The following is a 23282-nucleotide window of genomic DNA, read 5'->3' on the forward strand; positions in this document are numbered from 1 at the left end:
ATTACCTTTAGTCTATAGTACATTAAAAGCTTATAGCTTTCTCTCTCTCTCTCTCTATATATATATATATATAATCTCACACACACAAATATTTCTCTTTTGCATTTTTGAAAAATACATTAGGCATTACATGACATGTCGTTTGTTGCGAGTGGTAGAATGGGCTCTTCCCATTTTTCCTAATTAATTTCAATTAGCAGATAAGGAAGCAATTTGCTATCTTAGTACACTGCACTGGTCTTAAGTTTAATTTAAACACACACTGCAAGTTTCAGATCACACGTGTATATGCATATTTACAGGGGTCAAGCAAAACCTTGTCCTAGTTTTAATAAATACCTTACTGATTCTCCCATTACCTCTAAACAGTTGCACAACCATTTAGAGTTCATAAACTCTGCCTAGCTTAAACTGTAGTATGCAATTAACTTCTCTAAACTGGATACAAAATAAATGTGAATATTCATATATTCATTTTAAAACAATAAAAGATGATCAAATCATAAAAATGTATTGATATTTTAACAGCGCTCCATACAGAAGAGCACCACTTTAATTGCAGGTTTGTACAGAACAAGAAGTCTATGACTATCCTAAATTAAAAAAAAAAATTAAAAAAAATAGAAATCAAATCAAATCTGTGATCAGGTTCAAATCTTCGTTGTCTAGGCACAACTGTTGCAAAAAGTGGTCCAACTTTATAGAATGGACTCAGTGCAGGTATATAAAGCAATCCATCAATAATTATCCTTCCAGCTTGACAGAATCCAGCATGGCTTGTGCTTCTTTGAACTCCTCCAATTCTGCCAAGTCTGCTTCATTTTCCTGTAATACAAAAACACACATGTCTAAGCTTAAACCCATTAATTGACTTATTCCTTGTTACGGTGGCAATCCCCATACAGGGTTTACAATTCATCCTTCTGTCACAAAGTGCTGAAGGGGTATTCCACTGAACTGTAATGCTGAAAATCAACAACAATGGGATCTGGCTCAATCTGAAATTCTTCCTGGGTCATTTACTGTACAGATCCACGACGCTAGTTTGAGTTTATTATCCACTAACCGTTCTTTAGTTGATCTTGGATTTGGAAATCTGATTTCATCTAAACAATAAGAAGCTTTAGATGTCATTGTAACTGCCAACTGCCATTTTAACATCCCTTACTGTTTTATGGGGTTTGCAGTCTTTAGGAGCTGGTCTGGGTTCTACTGCTCCCACAGTGAGTTAGCCTGGCTTTGAGCTTGTCTAGTGTATCACAAGTGCTGAGACTGGACAGCATTCCTCACTCCATTCAAAGCATATGACATGACATTTTAATTCTGCAAGCTCTACCTACTCTAGATGGGCCAATTAAACAGACAGAGGGAGGACTTGGGGCTAACAGAGTTGAAAGGTTACACTGTCATATAATGTTAATGGCACGAGGAAGGCTTTTGTAATCCTGGCACATAGGATTCTCTAGACAAGCTCAAAGGAGATGGAGAGAAAAATGACTTCTTGATATTAGTGCAACAAAACCATTCGAGATTTCAAAAACCATAAATTCCATCCTCTTTCTTATTTATTTGTATATATTTTTCTTGATCTTGGAATTCCTGGTTTTAATAGGGTCAATTCATTTACCAAGATAATTTAAATGTCATTATATATATATATATATATATATATATATATATATATATATATATATATATATATATATATATATATATATATATATATATATTCATTCATTTTTGAGTATATATACGCACACACACACACACACTAAACTAAAACAAATTGACTACACACATTGAACATTTGAACACTTGACCCTAACCCTATTGTTTTGCTCAAAAGAGCCAGCTACATCAGATTTCAGTATATTTCATACCTCTCTCAAGGAAGCATGCGTTTGAAAACAAACACTGGCTGTGTTTATAGCATCTTGATACCATGTCAACTATTTCTATTTTTCTAAACTTTGAATCCATGTTTATTATCAACCCTCCCCATTATGGAATCTTTTTTTTTAATTCTTTCCCCCCTATGTAAATCTAAATAACAGGTTTTATTGTTGTAAAATGCAATACAGGATTTAGCAGTCTGCCAGACAAATACGTATCCTTGGTTTGCTTGCAATATTCATATATCTATCTATATATAAAAAAAGAAAACGCAGTGTTTTAACTCAAAGCAGACTGGAAGGTTAATGAACCGTTTGTAGCAGTGCTGGTAAAAGATACTTACTAATAACTGCCTAAGGTCTGCGTGTGCTGCTCCCAAGCGGCGCTCACAATCAGGGATCATCATCTGGGACTCCTGCAAGACTTCAATCTAAAAAACACAAGAGGAAGATACCATTTACAGTAAAAACAATTGAGATGGAATACAACAAGAAAGTCTGGTGCTCATGTTAGTACTCAGAAGGGTAGACACACAGATAAGCTTTCTTGTTGATATTGGAAATGTTTACTTCTTGGGACAGTTTTATTGGACAATTAATATGACTGACAGTGAAACAATCCTACTGAAGTGATTAAGGATGGCCAGCAAGAAGCGGCATAACTGAAACCTGCGATTGGAGACATGTTAACCAACATCTGCAGCCTTGATCTCTGGGTGGTAAGATGTGAATCCAAGTCCATGTCCCCCAATTGCATGAAGCCTACAGTTTTTAGTTGTTTGACACCTCTTCATGGCCATATATGGTTACAGTTATAGATGACTGTGGGAACTGAGCTTAAAAGGATTCGTTTAAGTACTAGTGGGGCTTGCAAAAAGAACCAGGTCAAAGCACCATGTTTGCACTAGCTTTCTAAAAGGATAATGTTACGAGTTAAACCACTTTCAATATACAATGTTACTATTGTAGTTTGGTTTTCCTGGAGTATATATAACTTTTAAAACCAAAACTGCTTTGTGGCAGTACAGGCCCTAAAGAAAGCAGAGAACACCTGTATGGAGAACCCCAAAAGCAAACAGTACTCAATCAATGGAGAGAAAGGTTAGCACAACCTCGGTCTAGCAAGGATAGCATGAATGTGTTAACACTATTGGGAGACAAAGTAATATCAATTAAATTTAGCCATATAAATATAAAATGTAAGAAGTTATAATAAAAAAGTCCTGTTCGTGTTAATAATCACAGTGCAGAAAAAGCCACATTTCCTATGTATATCTCTTACAGCTTAAAAGTAATAAAGAAATGGTGTGCTCAGATATCACACGAATAATTACTGCATGAAAAATGTTATTGAGTTATTGATCACACCATGAGCTCGCTGCAGGAGGCGCCGTCTAAAAACGAAAGTCTATACAAATGGAAAGCAGAGATCAGCAGGTTCATATTCCTGATGCTTATCATGCATAAAAAGTTATTACTCAACCTAGCACAATGTATTAGGCTCAATATTACTCTCGCCAACCGCGCAGAATAGAATTTCTAAACTGGCACCCGCTTGAGAAGCACGCTTTAACCAGTCTAATCAGAACCAGAAATTACCAGATACTCTTCTAGTTTAATAGACTAATACATTATAAGAACCCCCCCACCCCCCCCAAAAAAACCCACCAAATTAAATTCTAATATGTATAGTACATGCTTTTTGAACAGTCAATAACAGCAACAGATGTATGATATATATTGTAATCAGTGAGATTCATTTATAAAGCATTTATTCTGGAAAGCGTGTGGTTTACTGCCTCATAAGCATCCTACTGTGATTAGAAGACATAATGAAGTACTGATTGGTCAAAAGATTGCAGATTCATCCGTTCATTCTGAAAAAAGACCAGTTTATTTAATCTGTCAAGTGCAGTCTTTTTAAACATCATAATACTTGAAATGTCATTTTGAATAGCATCCATATATATCCTATTTTCCAGGAGAGTATTTTATACAAACACAGAAATGTAAATGCTTTAAAATAATACTTATGCAGAATACTGGTGGTGTTTATTTTTTTCAGATGTGAAATTCAGAACATATTCAAGTGTGGTGCAGATTAGAGTGTATGTCTGTCCGATTGAACAGAGAATCTGCACAATATGGTATTTTCTTATATCGTCTTACTTACGGGACATCCTGCATATCTTATAAGGGCTTTTCACACTAGCCATTTCGATCTGGGGCAACCAGCAAGCGCTTTCACATTGCTAGTTTCAACCCGAGACAAAACTGAAAAATTAAATGTGAATGCAACAGGGTTACACTCGCCTCAGGTTGAAAACGCGCATGACACTAGCCAAAAACAAACGTCAAGGGGCAAGGTTCACAGACCCGCTCACAGTTGTAAATAAAAAATAAATAAAAACGGCAATAGTGTTATGGAGCAACGATGAGGTCCGGAAGCTGCTCAGTCTTTGGGCAAAGGAAAATATCCAGCAGCAGCTGGCTGGAACAAAAATAAACTTAAAAGTAGCATCCGGGATTGCGATTGTTGTCGTAGTAACCTGAAAAAGTTACGTCTTGCACGGAGTACACGTTGCCAGCGCCTCCTCCGAGCTTATTGTACACGAGCCCTCCTTCGCAAAATAAAAAGAAAAAAATAAATAAAATGAAAGCCATGTCGGGAGCCATGCTGGATATTTACTTCCACCACTGTGTTTGACACGGGTTGAAAATATGCAGTGTGACACGGTCACGTCCAACCCCAGGGCGAACCTTAACCCGAGAACTGTAGAGCACGGAAAATGTGAATGCAAGCAGGGCTGAACTCAGGGGGGTCTCACCCCGGGGCCGCCCCGTGTACACTCAACCCGGGTTTTGGTGGTGTAGTGTGAAAAGCCCTATATAAATGTAAAGAAACACATACATTTGACCCATATGGATCGTTACAACTGAACTAAATAACAAATAATGAAACACCTTATTTAAGAATCTTTTGTTTGCAAAGGCTGTAGAACTCTTCCCGATATTAAACATTCCTTAGCAATGATTGTGCTTTATTATGATGTGAAAAGGGGATTCAGGAACAATCACTGTTTCAATGAACTACCCTCTGTATTTGTGATACCCTGCTTGAATATGGAATATACATATACTCTATATGTATTAAAATGTTTCTACAGAAGCTGGGGAGGTGGGGGAAATCAGACTGTGATCACCTTCACTGCATTACAAGATCCAGGTTTCAGCAGGAGAAGCTTTTAGCACACACACACAATCCCTATTACTGTTTGGCTTCTACCAGTGCACAAATGTCAGCAAAAAGGCAGCAGAATCTTTTGTGTCATTTGTTTCCATTACAACTGTCTATTAAATGTACAGATTGTGGAAAGTGGAACTGGATGGCATGATACATAAGACTGTGACCTAAGGGGTTGTATGAACCAGTGGATCAAGACAACGAGCCAACAGACGGAGAACGAAATAACTGACATTAGAGGAGTTCACAAAACACAGAACAGAAGCAGCTCAAAAAGGTGCTTTACGGCTTTTTAAAGCAAGGAATTATTTTACAGGTTTTAGCTAGTGAATACATAGGACTTCATATTCATTTTCTTAAAGTAAATATCTAGCTGTATTTTATTTACTAAATTTCTTGACAAGAAAATCCCTGGGTATCAAACTACAGTTTGGTAGCATCCACTAAAGTGAGTGAAATCTGCGATTGGTTATCATACATAAAGTTTCATGCAGTATACCAGTATATGAAGCAACGAATGGCGGGAGGTTAAAACAAATGCGTCCTCAAAACGGTTCATTTTTATTGAACAGTATCAATAATCAAAGATGGAAAAAAGCATGTAATACAGCCGTTTGGTAACGTGAAGACACTCTCAAAGCGTCATCATTTGTACAGCTAGCCTTTGAAACAAGGCGGTAGTAGGGTCAGTTTTCTGTTTGTAAAGGCTTACATACTGGACGTGTCATTTCTTGTACAGGTGTCCTTGTTAGAAAGTTATGTCAAATCCAGTAGGGCTGTCATGCAGAATGCTTTGAGCTTGTCAACAATACATCCAATATTTAAACACCTGACATATTGTAAGTGGCCTGGTACTACAGTAGCTGTCGTCTATTTTTGGAAGGTATTTTTTACACTAGCCACCCATAGGCTTATTTATTGAATGGCAGCAATGAAGTCATAGAGCTATGTGTGTTGAAGGCTCATTTCTGTATCTAACCAAGATCACCCTTTGTAAATTTGCATGCTGCATTTCTGTATAAAATACTTTGGTATCTTGGTATTTGTGAAATTAAACGCACCAGCCTTGAGAAAATAATCACATTCCATGTTATTAAGGCTTCATTTGATGCCTTTTTTTGTCATGGTCTATATATGATTTTGAAGATTTACCTAAAAAATTACCAAACATCAATAGTCCATTTCATTTCAAGATGCAGAGTCCTTCATGATATGAGCTTTGCAACACTTTCTGTAAAGCAGAAGAACGCAGCAAGACATGAAACTGAAGCACATGCAAAACACCTAAAAACCCTTTCAATGCCTCGGAATGATCCCATCACCAGTGGATAAGGAAAGCCATAATAAAATATTGATTCTGTCAAATGAATAACTTGATCGCAAATTTAACCCCACCCCTTAATCCCCTAACTTAAGGCATTTTAAGTTTCAAACATTGATTTTTGCTCTCAGCCCTAAAGCACTGAAAAATTGTACTTTAAATCAAAACGTGTGCATTTACAGAGTAGCTGTCATTTATCTTACATATTTTGGTGAACAGTAATCTCAGGTTCATATACACATCATTTTAAGATCACAAAAGGTGAAAGAAAACACTATTTTAAGCATATCATTACACTAAAAAGATAACCTCAATGTTAACAAAGGCTTACACCTTCCCATGATGTGATTTGTGTGCAGTAGCATTACAGCTGCTTACTTTGCTAACAGCTCCACATACACAATGTTACGCAGGCTAGCTTTTTGCAAATATATGTTTCACACACTTTAGCTTAAGTGGACTGTCACTCACATGACTGAATAGTTTGCCGTATAAATGGCATCCCACACATTTGTAATGCAATATTAAAGCTGTGTTACAACGGGAAGACGGCAGATATGATTTTGACAGAGAAGTGACTGTCAGTGTTTAGTTGGAGTGTTTCACAAGGAACAGTCTCAAAAGTGATGACTATGTGGGCCATTGTAGAGAAATTACTTCCCTGTAGGATCTGGGGTGATCCAGTCACATGTAACCATTGTACACAGTCAGCACTCGGCCATCCGTTACCCAGATGCACGTCTGTCGCGTTTTACCGCCCTTGTATTAAGAATAAAATCAATCCCTATCATATATATGTAACAAATTAATGCACTTACCCGTCACACGCAATTTCTGACTCCATCACCAGTTTTGCGATACAAAGCCCATCTCTTCAATGCTACAATTTATTTGAATATTCGTCGCAGTTTTTTTCTCTGCATGCCACATCAGTCTGAAGCAGTTGCTATTAATTAATAGATAGACAATAAATATACCCGCTACCAAACCACACCCCAGTCTTGACTGCCCGTGGATATGCATGACCGTGGCAATTTCTTTATATTTGATCTTTAATTATATCTGTTGTTTTTTTCTGTAATTTGCAGTTCCAAAGCGCTTCCTCCAGTTTCACCTGACGAAAATGCAGCCAAAACAAAGCGAACAGACAAGCTACGGTAATGTAACAGTTAAATCATTAAACAGTTTTAGATACTGTGATGTATTTTTTTAAAATCTGTGATCTTTAGTTGTTTTTGTGCATATTCATTTGCAAGTGAACTGTGACGTTACAGCCTTATCGAGAACTATATTCTGCCATTTTGAATACTGACTTTGGATACTGTTTTTAATTCTGGAAACTGCGTCTTTTTTAAAATCTTTTGCCAAATTGCATTACCTTTTACGTTGTATGCAGTTCTGTGCATGGGTAACATTCTGATTTCATTTTGCCATTGGGTGGTTAACAGGGAATTTTACATATTGCTACAATACATATCAGATTTAAAAGTATGTACTGTATTACAATCCACGTGTCGTCTTTTGGCAACTGATATTTTCATTATCATATCGTTCTGAATTAAAATACTTCTGATAGTACCGTACCAACAAAACCAATACAGTACCGGCACATCTAAATGGAAGCTTACTTATTTTAAAACAGTCTTTTCAGACATGTATTTTTGATATTGCATCATTTTTGTGTTCCCTGAAAAAACGGACAAGGGTTGGAATGGGCTCAAACGAAATAATCAAATGTGTCACATGCGTTTAACCGTCACTGAAGTCAATTTTATAGGGTTGGATATGCGAGTGCCGACTAATAACTTTGTTTAAAACATTACATTTCTAACAGCAGTGCTTAAAGCTACAGAACTAATACATGAAGTACAAATTAGGAAGCATGTGTAGAAAACAAATCAATCAGAAGAGCTACAGGGGACTCTAAATAAGAGACATCCTGGAAATTCTTCCTTATCCTACTGACAATCCAAACACACTAACGAGCAAAGAAAATGTGTTCACAAACCACAACCCACCCTCATTAAAAACAGCATTGTTTAGCATTTTAAACATCTGGATCTTATTAGCTGCAGCATGCAAATATTTACTGTCATAGGTATTACTTTACTTTCCTTCAAGCCTTAATACCCTACTCCACCTGAACTTCCTAGATTGTTATAAATGACTGTGAATGTGTTTTAAATAATAATCAAGCCGTAACAATTCTTCTGCAGTTAATTTTTTTTTGGAAACGTGCACAGCATGCTTAAAGCAAAGGCAACATTAGCAGCTCGTTATTACCTTGCATTCATGCTCAGTTCACAAGTGTACCCCTTTGTAACTCTGTTCTGCATGCCAGTACAGTACTACCAAACCCTACATACCACGCACTTTGAGATAGTGCTGCCTGTTTTAATCTAAAAGTATGAAGGACTTTAACACTGCCCTGAAATTTATAAACCTGATCTTTCGTAGAACAACAATATTTTTTATTTAGTGTTTAGTTACATTAGTAACCTCTGGGTGAAAACATCAAAAGGATTAATACAGAGTAAATAAAAGGCAACAGATTTAGAAAAATAAAATCGCTCACCTTTTTACATGAATGTATTTGGGTTCTTCATTGAAAGATCACGTAACCTGTTAATTGTGCAGCATACTGCAGGCTTTGCAACTTGATGCGACAACTTTCTATTTATTCTTCATTTCCGACAAGCTGAAGTACAGCAACTGTTTCTGATTGGCGGGCTGGAAGAATCCAAGTTTCACATTACGGGCAAGGAAGTTGGGATGTCACTCATATGTTACAACCTGTCTTATTGGCAGAATTGCACCATAATGACCTTGGCTAATCCTGTACTGTAGAAGTCTTTCTGATTCACAGTTACCAAGTTATAAGTCCCCCAGTTCCATATAGGAAAATTGGACCAATAAGGTAAACCTTAACATTGATATACAATACAAAATACAGTACTTATTGGTAATATTGATTATCCCAGATATGCTAACCTGGAGATGTGTGCATGTTTTTATGAGGCTCATTCTTGCCAAAAGAAGAATATTGCTTCAACTAGACCACACCTGTAGTTGTAGCGGGCATAGTAATAATAAACCAGTAGATTAGCAAGTCTCACTAAATCATCTGTTGAAGTGGAACTACCGAAGGAAAATACATGATACCGGTGTGCAACACCAGCACCACCGACCGTATTCTGAGGACTCAGAGTTGAACACTGAAATGGTTCAGAAGACAGCAACACAAAACTATGCATATTACACTAGCTGATAATCATCTTGGATTTCAAGTACACCCAGCAGGATGTTCAGCTATGCAGTTTTACTGTTGCATGCCAATCATTACCACTGATGAAAAAGAAAATGACATGGCAAAGGAAGGAGGAGGACTTGGGTCAGTGCAACCAAATTAGTACCATGTGTTGCTAATTATATATACTGTACATATATTTTTTCTTTTAAAGTTACAATACGCAATTAAATCATTATATCAATTAGGTCTGCAGTAGTTTTTGGTTGGGTTGAAAAGGCATTTACTGTGGTGTAGTTTCATCTCTAGGTCTGGGGTAACCTGCACTCAGTACCTGTCACTTTTAATTCCAACAAGAGAAGCTCTTGTGTGATGTCAATTAAAAGACATACAACATTGTTCTTTAAAAGAACATAATAAAGTTTACAAACGAGAGGAAGCCATTCGGCCTATCTTGCTCGTTTGGTTGTTAGTAACTTATTGATCCCAGAATCTCATCAAGCAGCATCTTGAAGGATCTCAGGGTGTCAGCTTCAACAACATTACTGGGGAGTTGGTTCCAGACCCTCACAATTCTCTGTGTAAAAAAGTGCCTCCTATTTTCTGTTCTGAATGCCCCTTTATCTAATCTCCATTTGTGACCCCTGGTCCTTGTTTCTTTTTTCAGGTCAAAAAAGTCCCCCTGGGTCGACATTGTCTATACCTTTTAGGATTTTGAATGCTTGAATCAGCTCGCTGCATAGTCTTCTTTGTTTAAGACAGAATAGATTCAATTCTTTAAGCCTGTCTGCATATGCCATGCCTTTTAAACCCGGGATAATTCTGGTTGCTCTTCTTTGCACTCTTTCTAGAGCAGCAATATCCTTTTTGTAGCGACGTAACCAGAACTGAACACAATATTCTAGATGAGGTCTTACTAATGTATTGTAAAGTTTTAACAGTACTTCCCTCGATTTAAATTACTTCACACAATATATCCGAGCATCTTGTTGGCCTTTTTTATAGCTTCCCCACATTGTCTAGATGAAGACATTTCTGAGTCAACATAAACTCCTAGGTCTTTTTCATAGTTCCCTTCTTCAATTTCAGTATCTCCCATATGATACTTATAATGCACACTTTTTTTCCTGCATGCAATACTTTACATTTTTCTCTATTAAATGTAATTTGCCATGTGTCTGCACAGTTCTGAATGCTGTCTAGATCATTTTGAATGACCTTTGCTGCTGCAACAGTGTTTGCCACTCCTCCTATTTTTGTGTCGTCTGCAAATTTAACAAGTTTGCTTACTATACCAGAATCTAAATCATTAATGTAATGTAGATTAGGAATAGCAGAGGACCTAATACTGATCCCCGTGGTACACCACTCGTTAAAAGAGAATATCCATACTCCAAAACACATAAAATGCTCAGTAGCCTTTTTTTTGTTGGTGCTCTCACTTAGCTTCTATTGGCCCGATAATTCCATTCCATGCAGACAAACACATTTAGTAAAAATGAAATCCATCACGGAAATGGTCTGAGTTTACCTGTTTCTTAATCACGTATTCGTCACCAGCTTCAGCTTTCATCTTCTCAACCTTTTCCGCTTGCTGCTGGGCCTCTTTTACATACATCACCTTTTCTTTTGCTAATCTGCAGAACAAAACAGAGAAAGACCATCAGTGATTTACTGTCATTTTCTACTACTGCTTGTGCCTAGTGTCTATTACTGACACATAGATTGTTTTATAAAACCGTGCCATTTTCACTCAATACAAAGACAGATTTATTTGATTTGCTCCATTCATTCGTTATTTAGTTTCATTGGCATTTAGGTGCTACCAGATGGTTAGAATCCCACCTCACCATAAATAAAGAATTAATAAAGAATTAATGTTTACTATATTATAGTTTATTATCTGAATTTTCAGATTTGACTGAATCCTATTCTTGAACTACCATTTTGATTATGTCACACAGCTGCTTAGAAATCTCAACTGGGAAGAGAAATACATCTACAGTATGTGGGTTGGGGTTGTATTGCATTAGGATTTATTTCAAGACAAAAAAATACGTACAAATAACAAAGAGGTTGGTGTAAGTAGGATATTATGATTCACCTTGACAATGTATTTTACAGTGGCTAATGTTAGCTGAATAATTAAGAACTCAAGTGTAATCGTATCATAGTCCCACTCCTGTATACAGTAGCTACCTAGCATTTAAGGATAATTTTAAAAAACATTTTAAACTGTTGAAACTGAGAATAATCCACGTCACAGTAGACTAACACATTTGCTGAAATGCTGGAAGATGCCTGTTCAGTTTACCAACCCCCTTGTTCAATTCAGAGCAATTATCAACAAGCTGCATAACCACCGCTGCATTGTTCAGTATTGGGATGGTATCAGTTATAAACTCCTGTCTGCCACTGTTCTGTCTTTAGTTCTTATACTGATGCTATAAATCTGCCAATTTGCAACCCAGCTGCATGCTCATTAGCTGCGATCCGTGGCGGTTCAGCTCCTTTCTGCTCATTCCACTAATCTCCTGTCTTTACTCCATTTATTTGCCACTTTTGCTGCTGCTCCTCCACAAAATACAACACTGCCCCTTCTAAGATTAATTGATCATCAATTTAGTTCTAATTTGGACCAAGTCAGGTGGTAAATGGGCCACTTTTGCTTGATTGTTAGTGAAATGTGTGCAAGTACATTGATAAATTTTGATTATTTATCAATTACCACCAAATGAACTAAATCTATTGAATAAATTCCAGCCTGATTGCCATAATAGAGTTTGAAAATATCGCTATTGATAATGATTCTGGCTAATAGTCTTTTCCGGCTGCGGTTGCCGAGTTGTCGGAATGACAACAAAGAATTCATTTTTCATGAAATCAGCTGCGTGCGCCTGAGCAATCCTTCATTAATCAGTTACATTATGGGCCTGCTCCTCTGTAATGTGTGTTGCTTTGCTCAGAAAGCCTACAACACTTTGTCATATTTTATGTCAATTACCAGTAATTTTAATATGTTTCCATCAAGACATCTTGTAATAGTTAGCATATGCTAAGGTAAGAGCCTTAAGCCTCCTTGAGATGAGTTATATTACACTTGCGGATGTTTAGCGAGGCAGTCTAAGGAATGCAAATAACCAAACGACAGGCTAATGAAAAGGATGTCCCTTGATCTTAATTTCTTATTTTCACAGGCTAAGCCACTTATATGAAGGGTGGAGCTGAGCTTGTTTTAAATGAATCTGCCACTGTGTTTTCCCAAAGTTAATGGAAAAGCAGCTCTCTGGAAAATAGAAAAAAAAGAATTAGACTCGACACACATTCAAACTACTTTAATACTGTATTTTTTGAGCCATGTAGCTGGTGCCAGTTCGAATGACAAAACTAAATCACTGTTGTCATTTTATTAAGGGCATCCGCTGTGCAAGGCGCTAACTCAAATGTGCAAAATTGCAGGAAAGCCATGCACAGTATTTTTAACTTCCAAAGGAGGAGAGGGAAACCGTGGCAGTGCTTCGTTTTACTTTACACTGTGACTGCAGGTCTTGCCCAAGGTCACACTTTGGTAAATGTGCAGCCAGCAATGGTTCAGAATTATAAACGATTTAGTCTAGAAGCCACTGTTCAATGAATTCTATTTCAGTAGAAAAATATCCAACACACAGAGTAGGCAAGTTCTATCTATTTATTATTAATTAATAAGATTAATGATAATATACATTTTATCCTTACAACACATTAATAACTACAACTAAAGATGCACAAATTAAACAGATGGCATGGTTTATATGGTTTTATATCCATTATCTTTGAGACACAAATAAAAATAGCAAGAATATCTAAGACAAAAAAAAAGCTCAATAAACCCATTTTGAAACCACTGTGATGGAAACACTGTCTTTGATCACAAGACAATAATGAACAGCACGTGTTAGATGGAATTAGAGCGAAAGCATTTAAATTGCCTCTCCAAACACTATTTCGTTTTAATTAATTGGGACAGACTTGTAAAGGTTTGGGTCAGAACAGATTTGCCACATTAGTCATGAAATGTTTTAAAAAGCAGCAGCAGTATTTTATTGCTTTTTTATTATTATTTTTGGCAGCAGTTAAAACACAGTAATAGGAACCAGAAAATGTACTGTTGCACAGTATGTATGATAACTCACTACATAACTTCATAAATATTTAAAAAAAAAAAAAACTAGTTAATTGTATGTACAGTGTTCAAATTAGATATTAATCAAAATAGAGCACACACCAAAGGAACCACCACAAATGAACCGATTAGGCCAAATAAGGGTTCATACTGGACTTTGCCATCAGGTATGAATGGAGACAACTACTATTTGTGTAGTGATAACATCAATACAAACTGACCATAAAAAGTATTCATATGTATTGCATCCCCTAAATGAATCCAAATTGCTTCGAGAACAAATTAACTACAGCAATCAAAACTGTATTTAGGGGGCTCCCGAGTGGCGCATCCAGTAAAGGCGCTCCACGTGAGTGCAGGATGCGCTCTATAGCCTGTAAGTCGCGAGTTCGAATCCAGGCTATTCCTTTGCCGATCGAGGACGGGAGCTTCCAAGTGGCGGCGCACAATTGGCCAGGCATCGCCCGGGGGAGGGAGGGTTAGGTTGGTCAGGGTGTTCTCTCGGCTCACAGCGCACCAGCGACCCCTGTTGTCTGGCCGGGTGCCTGCGGGCTTGCCTGTAAGCTGCCCGAGAGCTGCGTTGTCCTCCGACGCTGTAGCTCTTGGGTGGTTGCATGGTGAGTCTGCAGTCTGAAAAAAAGCGGTCGGCTTGACGGCACACGCTTCGGAGGACAGCGTGTGTTCATCTTCGCCCTCCCGAGTCAGCTCAGGGGTGGTAGCGGTGAGCCGACCGTAATAAAATAATTGGCCATTCCAAAATTGGGAGAAAATAATAAAAAATAATTGGCAACGACTAAATTAAAAAAAAAACAAAACAAAAAAAAAAAACTGTATTTAGATTGGAATACTGTAAAATATGACCCAGAGAAGATAGCACAAATTAAGATACTATTTTCTGCAATTTAAATGATTTGAGAATGAAATGATTTGAGAATGCAACATGCTGCGATTGATGGTATATATAAAAAGGGTAATAGTACATTGTAGTTAAAAATAAAATAGAAATGAAGAACTTCCAGGAGGAAATGATGCAGCACCTGAAAAGTTGTTACTAAACTTATTTATTTACACATTTTTTCTAAACTGTCTGCAACCTGCTTGACAGGTAAATATTTTTTTTTGCTTCTTCGTGCTGTAGTGTTCCTATTTTTTTTTTTAAACGTATCATGTTACATTCTACGCCGATCTTCACAATGTAGATTCTGTCATGCCACAACAAAGAATACTTTATCTTCCAAAGAAAGACAGAACATGGCATTTTGGAGGCATGGTTTACTTGACAAAATAAAAATCCCAGCTGGTGTGTAAATCTAATTTGTAGCATTTAACCAGGCATCTAAATAAACTTCAAAACATCAATCTTTACAATGTTTAGAAGTATATGAATATAGACTAATTAAGCATTTTTCGTTTGCAAAAACATGCCACAACTTCTACAGTAAGTCCAGTGTACCACCCTTCGAGTTAGAGGTTTGCACCATTTGTAGCACACAAGCACTGTACAGGTAAAATATCACAGGTATTTAAAAACATACAGCACAAAGTTTGCCCACTTCACTATGGCAGAACCAGACCTGACCTACAAAACGAGGCAAGTGGAGAAAACAGAGTGTAAAAAGGAAATGGCCCCTGCAGAAGGCGCTTCCTTAGAAAATCAATACACCTTCCCCCTATAGGTTTGTGATATAAAATTATTTTATAAATCAAGGCTTGTAGATTTGTAATTATGGTATGTCATCGACATTTAAACAGGAGTGTTAAAAGACTTTTCAAAGGTAAGCTCACAGAATTGCAGTGTGAATTGCCCTAATCTACTGATGTCAGTTTTGTTTAATCAGCAGGCCAAAGTCAAGGCTGTATTGGCATGTTGCAAACACACTGTGTACACCTTACGTAGGCTGTAAACTATTTACAATCAATTCCGAATTACTATAATTGGACATATTTCCCTCTTGAGTATGCCATTTCTTGCCTCAGAGCCTTACTGCATACGAGGCTTTAGTAGTAGCGAGCTTTCTATGCAAAACGTTTAAATAAATGTTGTAAAGTCTTAATCAGTAAACCAAGTGTGAAAAGCGGACAGCCCGCCAGTACAGGTCAGACGCTGTTTTGAGGTGGGCTTTGACTCCGTCTAATTGGAAGCATACAAATGAACTAAATTCTAATGACCATGTGCAAAGCACAACGGTATAAAATGTGATACATACTGAACACAATAAAATTAAACATAACAATGAGGCCTAATTTCTGGCCTGTACAGATTTTAACTCATTCATAAATTCTAAAGTGCAGTGAAACTACAGCAACTAAGTGCATATGTAGGTATGAGCCCAAGTTGTCTTAGTTAAATGCTATATTTATTTTATAATATTATACAATGGGCACACAGTTTTGTGACAAAACCAGGATTAACGACATTTTCATACATTAGCCATGTGTGCGTCTCTGTGTCTACTGTAAGCATCCTTAAATGTGATACAAGCTCAAATACGTAGGGGCTAAGATTCCTGCATTACTATACAATATCATGGTCAATTTTGATAGTCATAAAAGCATCGTAAATTGATTTGATAGGTTTTCATCTTTGTATTTATTTTGTACTTGTTACACAGTACTGATAATCCAAAATAACCTACGACTTCCAAAACTGAAAAAGAAATGAAAAATCTGCAGTTTATAAAACAATTTTGTCTCCAGTCACACAGGTTTCAGAAATGACATGCTATATGCAATCTCTTGACTACTTTTATTAAACTCATTGAGGTAAAAGAAAAAATGTAATAAACAAACAAATAAAATAAAAAGATGCTATGTTGGGAAAAAATCAATTGTTCTAGAAGTTCATAGAAACCTGCTCATGTAATCTCAAGCGGTCTCGAGGTCAATTAGGTCTTGTGATACAACCTTCTTTTCAAAATATGGGTCAACTGGCAAAATGTAGTTGATGTCAAAAGGACAATCTTACAAACTATTGCACACAGAGAGAGTTCTTGTTACAGGCTTTCCTCTGCAATACCTCATTTAGGGAGTATCGATACGATACCATGCACAGTATCATGATATTCAATACTATCACAATACCTGGGATCTTCTTGGGATTTTCGCAAGTACAAAGTGCATAAGATGTTAATACACAGTTGATAATGCTACAGCATGGTGGAATGCTTGCTGTTTACACACACACACACATACACATATATATATATATACTTTCCTTGAAGCAGACTTTTTATAACTAGGCCAGATGTTTTACATACAGGGGTATCTTAGAAGTGTCCTAAAAATGTGAGCAAGGAATGAAAAAATGAAACATTGTTGTGGAAGCTGAGTCACACGGTACTTCAAGAAATAGCTTGATGAGGTTCTTGCTTCGATCAATAAAAAACCAAATGAGCAAGATAGGCCAGATGGATCTCTGTTTGTAACATTTCTTATGTTATTAAAAAGTCACAAACAACATAACACTTCCATGAATCTATACTGTTCAAATCTTATAGAAAGCCAAACAAGTAAATACAGAGTATAATGCTAAACTAGACTAGCCTGATTAACACATTTTTTAAAATTTATAATCTCTAGTTATTTTAGCCCTGATTTTCTCCCAATTTGGAATGCCCAATTATTATGATTGTTTCTCCTTCACCGCGGTGATTCCACACAGCTCAGGGACCCGAGGCTCAGTGGGCGTCCTCCGATCCCACGGGCCGATCGCCGTCTTTTTACACCCAGGAACTCGAGAGCGGATGTCTGCAGGCTACTGGCCTCTGGAGAACAAAGATCAGCCCAGCAAGTCTCCGCTCCCAAGCTCACTCGGAGCCTGCCCTGTAGGGGTCTAAGCCAGATCCCACCTCCCCAACCCCGGGAGCTCCATCAAATTTCAATTCAAAACGCAGGAGTTTCACAGCTATGAGTAAACTTACTTTATATTGTTTTTAAAGCACACAATTACAAAGTTATGTTTTAAAAGCTAAAAAAAAAAAAAAAAACACGGTATCAAAACATTGCGATACTTATGTATTTTTCTTTTACCCCAATATCAGGTAATAAGAACATAAGAAAGGTTACAAACGAGGGGAGGTCATTCGGCCCATCTTGCTTGTTTGGTTGTTAGTAGCGTAGTGATCACACAATCTCATCAAGCAGCTTCTTGAAGGATCTCAGGGTGTCAGCTTCAACAACATTACTGGTCCAGACTCCCACAATTCTCTGTGTAAAGAAGTGCCTCCTATTTTCTGTTCTGAATGCCCCTTTATTTACTCTCCATTTATGACCCCTGGACCTCGTTTCTTTTTTCAGGTCAAAAAAGTGTCCTGGATCGACACTGCCAATACCTTTTAGGATTTTGAATGCTTGAATCAGCTCGCCGCATAGTCTTCTTTGTTTAAGACAGAATAGATTCAATTCTTTAAGCCTGTCTGCATATGCCATGCCTTTTAAACCCGGGATAATTCTGGTCGCTCTTCTTTGCACTCTTTCTAGAGCAGCAATATTGTTTTTGTAGCGACGTGACCAGAACTGAACACAATAATCTAGATGAGGTCTTACTAATGCATTGTACAGTTTTAACATTACTTCCCTTGACTTAAATTCAATACTTTTCACTCTATATCCAGGCATTTTGTTTGCTTTTTTATAGCTTCCCCACATTGTCTAGATGAAGACATTTCTGAATCAACATAAACTCCCAGATCTTTTTCATAGGTTCCTTCTTCAATTTCAGTATCTCCCATGTGGTATTTATAATGCACATTTTTATTGCCTGTGTGCAGTACCTTACACTTTTCTCTATTAAATGTCATTTGCCATGTGTCTGCCCAGTTCTGAATGCTGTCTACATCATTTTGAATGACCTTTGCTGCTACAATGGTGACTGCCACTCCTCCTATTTTTGTGTCGTCTGCAAATTTAACAAGTTTGCTTACTATACCAAAATCTAAGTCATTAATGTAGATTAAGAAGAGCAGGAGAGTGTAACGTAGGATTTTGGAATCCTGATATACCGTAGGTATCAATACACCGCGGTACACTGTTCCCTACAACATGAAATTGGGCCACAAACATGAAATATTAAAAGTAAATCACTAAAAAAAAAAAAAAATCTTATCAAATACAGACAGGGCCCTGACACTGCTATATGGTCATACAAAAAAACATGTTTATAGTTTAATGTACACACTTTTAGCTGTTTTACACAATGTTAGTATTTTTATGCAACCGGTTGGCATTGCAGTTGTGATGAATTTGATTATGTTGAGTATTACAAATATAGACTAATGTTAAATTGTCCACAAAAAAAAAAAAAAAAACATGTTTGTTTACCCCAGAATACCTAAGGTAACATCCTTTAAATACATTTTTAAAAAATCCCTTTTCTGTCAACTTAAATAAAAAAATAAATAAATAAATGTTTTGTGTAAGCATAAAAAAATAGTTTATTTTGGAAAGTGTTAGTAAATAAAAACTTTTTTTTTTCAATACTACTGTCAAATACGTTTTTTTATTATTATTTATTATTTGTTTATTTAGCAGACGCCTTTATCCAAGGCGACTTACAGAGACTAGGGTGTGTGAACTATGCATCAGCTGCAGAGTCACTTACAAATACGTCTCACCCGAAAGACGGAGCACAAGGAGGTGAAGTGACTTGCTCAGGGTCACACAATGAGTCAGTGGCTGAGGTGGGATTTGAACCGGGGACCTCCTGGTTATAAGCTCGTTTCTTTAACCACTGGACCACACAGCCTTTTTTGTATAACACTTCAAATACAGGTGATAAAGACGCTCCTCAAATGCTTGGCACATTGACATCCATGACAAAAACGCTTGGCTGTGAAGGGGTTAAGGCTTTATAATGCCAAAAAAAAAAAAACACACATTATATGCCAGTCATCTTAGGTGACAGCATGGATGGAAATGAGCCTCCAATTGCGTAGGAGTTTTAACCATTCCAGGTTTTACTACAAGATTGATTAGCCACAGTGTATAGGTAACAAGCTAATTAAACTCATAGTAAAAACGTAATGAATCAAACTGCTATGCAATGAGTGTAATTTCCATCTCTCCACAGGTCAATATAAAAAGGTGCTGTGATCCCCTCCCATATTTGTTTTAATAGTTGGAAATACCAGACCACGTCTGTACAGGCTGCACTGCTGAATTATACACAGACAGCTTTTTGTTTTACTTTGGGGTTTTTTAAAGCTAACTTAGACGTTGTAATATATACACAAAGCTGAGGATAGACAAACTAAAAATATTATTTTGGATTGAGAACCTGTGTGGGATCAGTTATGATTATTACGCCTCAATAACCTCTTTAGCCCAGAAAGCGCAAGAAGTTGATTTTATTTTACAGAAGCAAGATAAACTACATGAAAACCAATATGCGCTTCTTATTTTATTAAGATCCTACACAAAACAGCAGTTTTATAACGTTCTAAACACACTACATTTAAAAGATGTTATGTCACTATGGATTAGTAACTGCGGAATGTAAGTATTTAAGGCCTGTGGTATAAAACTCTACAAAGAACGATGCAGAGCACTATACTGAACCGATGATGCGATTAAAAAATAAAATATATATATATATATATATATATATATATATATATTAAACACACAAGCCAGCTATCTATCTCTGTTTATCTTTACCAAAACAGAAGCAGTCCAAGCTGCCTTAGAAATCGTATTGTTTGCTGCATCATGGCTGTCTCCCTTACGTGTTGCCGTTATCGTTGAATGGGGTTGGGCCAAATACTGTAAACTGCACGACTGAAAATGACACTTTAACCAAAGATTAATCGCTTTCAACACTACTGACACCGTGTAATATCACGGAGACCATTTAAAAAAAAAAAAAATCAACTAACAAAAGCATCGGTCTGGATTTGAAGCCTCTTGCACGTTGACTACCCCTACAGCCCCTGGAATATGTACTCGATCCCAAGGCCAGGCCGGCTACTTTTCCCTCACTGCCCATCACATTTTGCAAACACTTACCGTTTAACTACGCCGGTTTTAATTTTAATTTGTCGTACTCGTGGATCCGCCATTGAAGTATAAGAAGTAGGTTTTAAGACGCTAATGCTGAAAATGCGACTGAATAAAACCTGGAACTGCCGCTGATCTGCTTGTCTGATTCAAATGAGTGTCCTTTCACGGCGCATGCGCATTGAGGAACTGCATACGCGCTATTGAATCAATAGTTTTTCGGAGCATGGATGTGACACCACCGCACGGTATGGGAATTTACTTAACCGGGTCATTTGTAATGGGTTGGTTACCTGTGGAAGTATTATTAAGTTACTGAAGTTGTTATATTTACGTAGTATGATTTAGGTTATGCATATAAATATTTACTTTATGTTGTTTCACTTTATACATTGTACGCTGTAGTACGGTATTAAAAAATGTAAAATAGTACATTACAAACCATGTATTAGTTTACGCTTTATTTATGCATGTATGTTTTGTTTATCCTGCTGGTAAATAAACGATTTAAGTAAGTTGACATGCAGTAAATACAGGACGTGCGTGAAATGTCTGGAGGTGCAGCCATGGGAATTGTTTGTTACTTTAGCTAGCTGCGTTTAGTAGTCATATATCACAGTATCTACAGTTACTATTCTTTACCTGTGCGGTATGGCTTACCATACGCCTCTGTGGTTTATTGTTTACCAACTTGTTGATGTCTACTAGGAGAAGAAGGACGTTTGTTGTTAGTTCATATGGCAAGCCAAATCGTAATTTAGAGATATATCAAGTTGCATTTTAAGATATCTTCAAATATTTTAAGATATCTGTAAATGATCATTTTGCTGGCCATATTGTTCAAATGTGTCTTTTAAACGAGTCACTAAATGGGTAACCGTTTGAATGGGTTTTTAAGACACACTGGACACAAAATAATTCTTAGAATGACCTGTCCTCAAGTATAAAGCTAAATTGGCAAGCACAGGGAGATTGTGCAGAAAAGAATGTTTAACAGCACTTTGTTTTCAGTAGAACAGGTGTTCTGACAATCTGAGCTACCTCCTGCTCAGGCTGAGCTACCCGGTAGCTCAGATTGTCAGACTAGTCTGAAAAACTGTGTTACCCCTCAGAATGAACTACCCTGATTGAAAAAGTATAGCAGAAGTTAATTTAAAATAAACTATACTCTGAGAAGCTTGCAGTCTATAGTGTCTGTAAATTTAATTTTTTTGAACAAAATTTGATTTTTTAAAGGATTTTGAATACTATAAATCAGGTGATGCTTTGCGATGCGTCTGCGAGTTAAAGACCGTGGATGAGAGGGGTGTACTATCTCATGGGATGCACTTCTTCATGCTACACCGGTTTTGGATAGCCCGTACATGCTTTCCTATCTATAGTTAATAGCAATATTGACAGTATTTGATACCTGTACAAAGTTATAAGCTAATATATTATAACTTACCGAAAATGGTAGCTCGGATTTATGGGCGTGAATTGAAGAGGGAGGAAGTAAAGTCAAAAACATATCACGGCGCATGCGCATTTTGTGTGGGCATGCGTACTTTGTGTAGGTAGCTCATCTTGAGCGGTAGCGCAGATTATCAGAACACCAGCCCCTGAGGCAGCGTTGAGCGCTAGAGCGAGTGGGGCACAATGCAAATTTCATGAGAGGGATGAGAATTGCCCTTGAAAAATGTTTCTAGAAACCTTGAGATTTCCCCAAAATTGAAATACTTAAGATTAATACAATTTTGCTATTACAACTATTCCATCCACTTAATATAAGCAGATGTGCCTTGCACATCAAACCACAGTGTATTGACGATAATGTAAATAACGCCAAGCTCCAGACAATGAGTTTCAAACTTTAAACGTGTTTACAGGTGAGAACTCAACTTTACTATGATGAATACGATAATGTTACTTATGGTAATTGTTTATTTGTTAGTTTAAAAATGTTTAGTAAAATGTGACCAAGAGTGAGTTTTTGGAACCTTGATAAATAGATGCGAGAGTCTGTGAGATTTAAAGCGCAAAATCATTTAGAATCAGTTATATATCGTGATTAATTTGGCATAATAATTGTGTAAAAAGTTATTGGTAATGTATTTAGCTTTTACTGATGTCTATATGTATTTGCACATAAAGGCACAAATGTAATTTTGCTGTTTTAAGTTCACTGTTTCAATTTAAAATGAAAAGTTAAACTGTAAGCAGACAGAAACCTCAGTGTGATAACATTATTAAATAACACAAGCTATGGTGAATTACAAACTTAAACCATTTTCCTGTGTTTTGGATACAGCAGCGTAGTGCATCCTCCTCTATCTTTGTCCATCTGTTTGCTATTTTTCCCCAACATTACTGTGATCTCAGGCTGTATACAAATTTGTCAGTCTTCAAATTACGCGCCACGTACTGTATGGTCACTCTTCATT

The 23282-nt window shown here is 36.9% G+C and overlaps 1 protein-coding gene across 1 annotated transcript; it reads right to left on the bottom strand.

Moving 5' to 3' along the window:
• Positions 1-225: 225 nt before the first annotated feature.
• Positions 226-21062, bottom strand: LOC117403516 (tubulin-specific chaperone A-like). Its single transcript, XM_034005668.2, has 4 exons — positions 20869-21062; positions 11236-11341; positions 2237-2323; positions 226-825 (listed from the first exon to the last, which is right to left on the bottom strand). Exons 1-4 carry the CDS (start codon positions 20919-20921, stop codon positions 745-747), a joined length of 327 nt encoding a protein of 108 aa, XP_033861559.1. The 5' UTR covers positions 20922-21062; the 3' UTR covers positions 226-744.
• Positions 21063-23282: the final 2220 nt, after the last annotated feature.

The sequence above is a fragment of the Acipenser ruthenus genome, chromosome 1 (genome assembly GCF_902713425.1).
Source record: "Acipenser ruthenus chromosome 1, fAciRut3.2 maternal haplotype, whole genome shotgun sequence".
NCBI classification, from domain to species: Eukaryota; Metazoa; Chordata; class Actinopteri; order Acipenseriformes; family Acipenseridae; genus Acipenser; species Acipenser ruthenus.